We start from the raw sequence: 1,198 nt of genomic DNA, 5'->3' as shown, positions 1-1,198 counted from the left end.
AGGGAGCAGAGGATCACTCAGTACCACGAGGAGTCGGACACGCCGTCGGTCCTGGTGAGTGGCAGCGGTTTGGACGTTTCAGGTAAAACAGCAGCTGTTAAAAAAAGGGGACTAAAGGTGGCGTCGTTGGTGTTTTCAGGGCCTGAGGGAAGGATCCATGCTGCTGGTGGAGGGGAACCGGGCCACGCTGCTGGGAACCACCAAGGCCAGACTGTTCACCAGGTAGCAGACGTTCACACGACTCTACATCGACTTAACCTCAGTCTGACCTGAATCTAAACCTAAACCTGGCCTTATTCTAACTCTAACAGAAGGATTAAATGGCATCTTATAAAAATATTAACGTTTCCTGCGGTCCATAAATGCATCGTTTGGAAATCTAAGCTTAAAACTGTGATATTTCACCATAAATGTGTCGAATTTAAAAAATCTGTCAAAAATAAAATGTTTAATTTAACAATATTTTCTAAAAAAAAAAGAAAATATTCTGCTTTATTTGGCGCAACTGAAAACTGAGCTGTAGCCAACAAGCATCTGATTAGAAATTCAGGGAGTTTTGGGCTGAACTTTAGGCTGTGAATGGAGATAAGTGATAAACGTAAGCAGTAAATAATCAGCAGGATGTGGAGCCTCATTATTCTGGGATTGTCAACATCTGTGGGAACAAAATCGGGTGAAAATGTGACAAAAAAGCTGCTGCTTGGAGGTCAGAGGGTGACAAGTTGTCAAAATGTGACTGAAAACATCCGCGAGACGAGCAGAAGACGCTCCAGTAACACCAGTAACACCAGTAACACCAGTAACACCAGTAAACAGCAGCAGCTCCGTCCTGGACTCACTGGTCTGCTGCGTTTCAGGGGGAAGCCCACGGTGGAGTACGAGCCGGGCAGCGACCTCAGCTTCCTGCTGACCGACACACACTGACCAATCAGAGGGGAGCAGGAGGTCACCATGGAGACGACACCGACCAATCAGAGGGGAGCAGGAGGTGGAGGTCACCATGGAGACGGGACCGTTGTTGTCTTCATGATGCTCAAACAGAATAAATATTTTCAGGATACAGCTGCTGCGTCCGTGTGGTGAATGATGAGCGCTGCTAAACGTTAGCATGTTAGCATAAGCTGATTTCAAAGTGTTGTTATTGACGTAATAAAAATATCGATCATTTAGTCCATAAAATGTCTGACAGTCATGAAAA

At 45.6% G+C, this 1,198-nt stretch overlaps 1 protein-coding gene across 1 annotated transcript in view; it reads left to right on the top strand.

Moving 5' to 3' along the window:
- Positions 1-1,062, top strand: part of LOC103374664 (alpha-aspartyl dipeptidase) — a 9,829-nt gene extending 8,767 nt beyond the window's left edge. The window contains exons 6-8 of the mRNA XM_008304785.1: positions 3-54; positions 140-222; positions 858-1,062. Of these exons, the coding sequence (XP_008303007.1) occupies positions 3-54; positions 140-222; positions 858-924 (202 nt within the window). The 3' untranslated portion in view covers positions 925-1,062. The remainder of the gene's footprint in view (positions 1-2; positions 55-139; positions 223-857) is intronic.
- The last annotated feature ends 136 nt before the right edge of the window (positions 1,063-1,198 follow it).

Source organism: Stegastes partitus, unplaced genomic scaffold (assembly GCF_000690725.1).
Source record: "Stegastes partitus isolate 25-593 unplaced genomic scaffold, Stegastes_partitus-1.0.2 Scaffold2320, whole genome shotgun sequence".
Classification (NCBI taxonomy): Eukaryota; Metazoa; Chordata; class Actinopteri; family Pomacentridae; genus Stegastes; species Stegastes partitus.
Note: the sequence above shows the minus strand (reverse complement) of the source record. Positions and strands in the feature narration are given on the sequence as shown.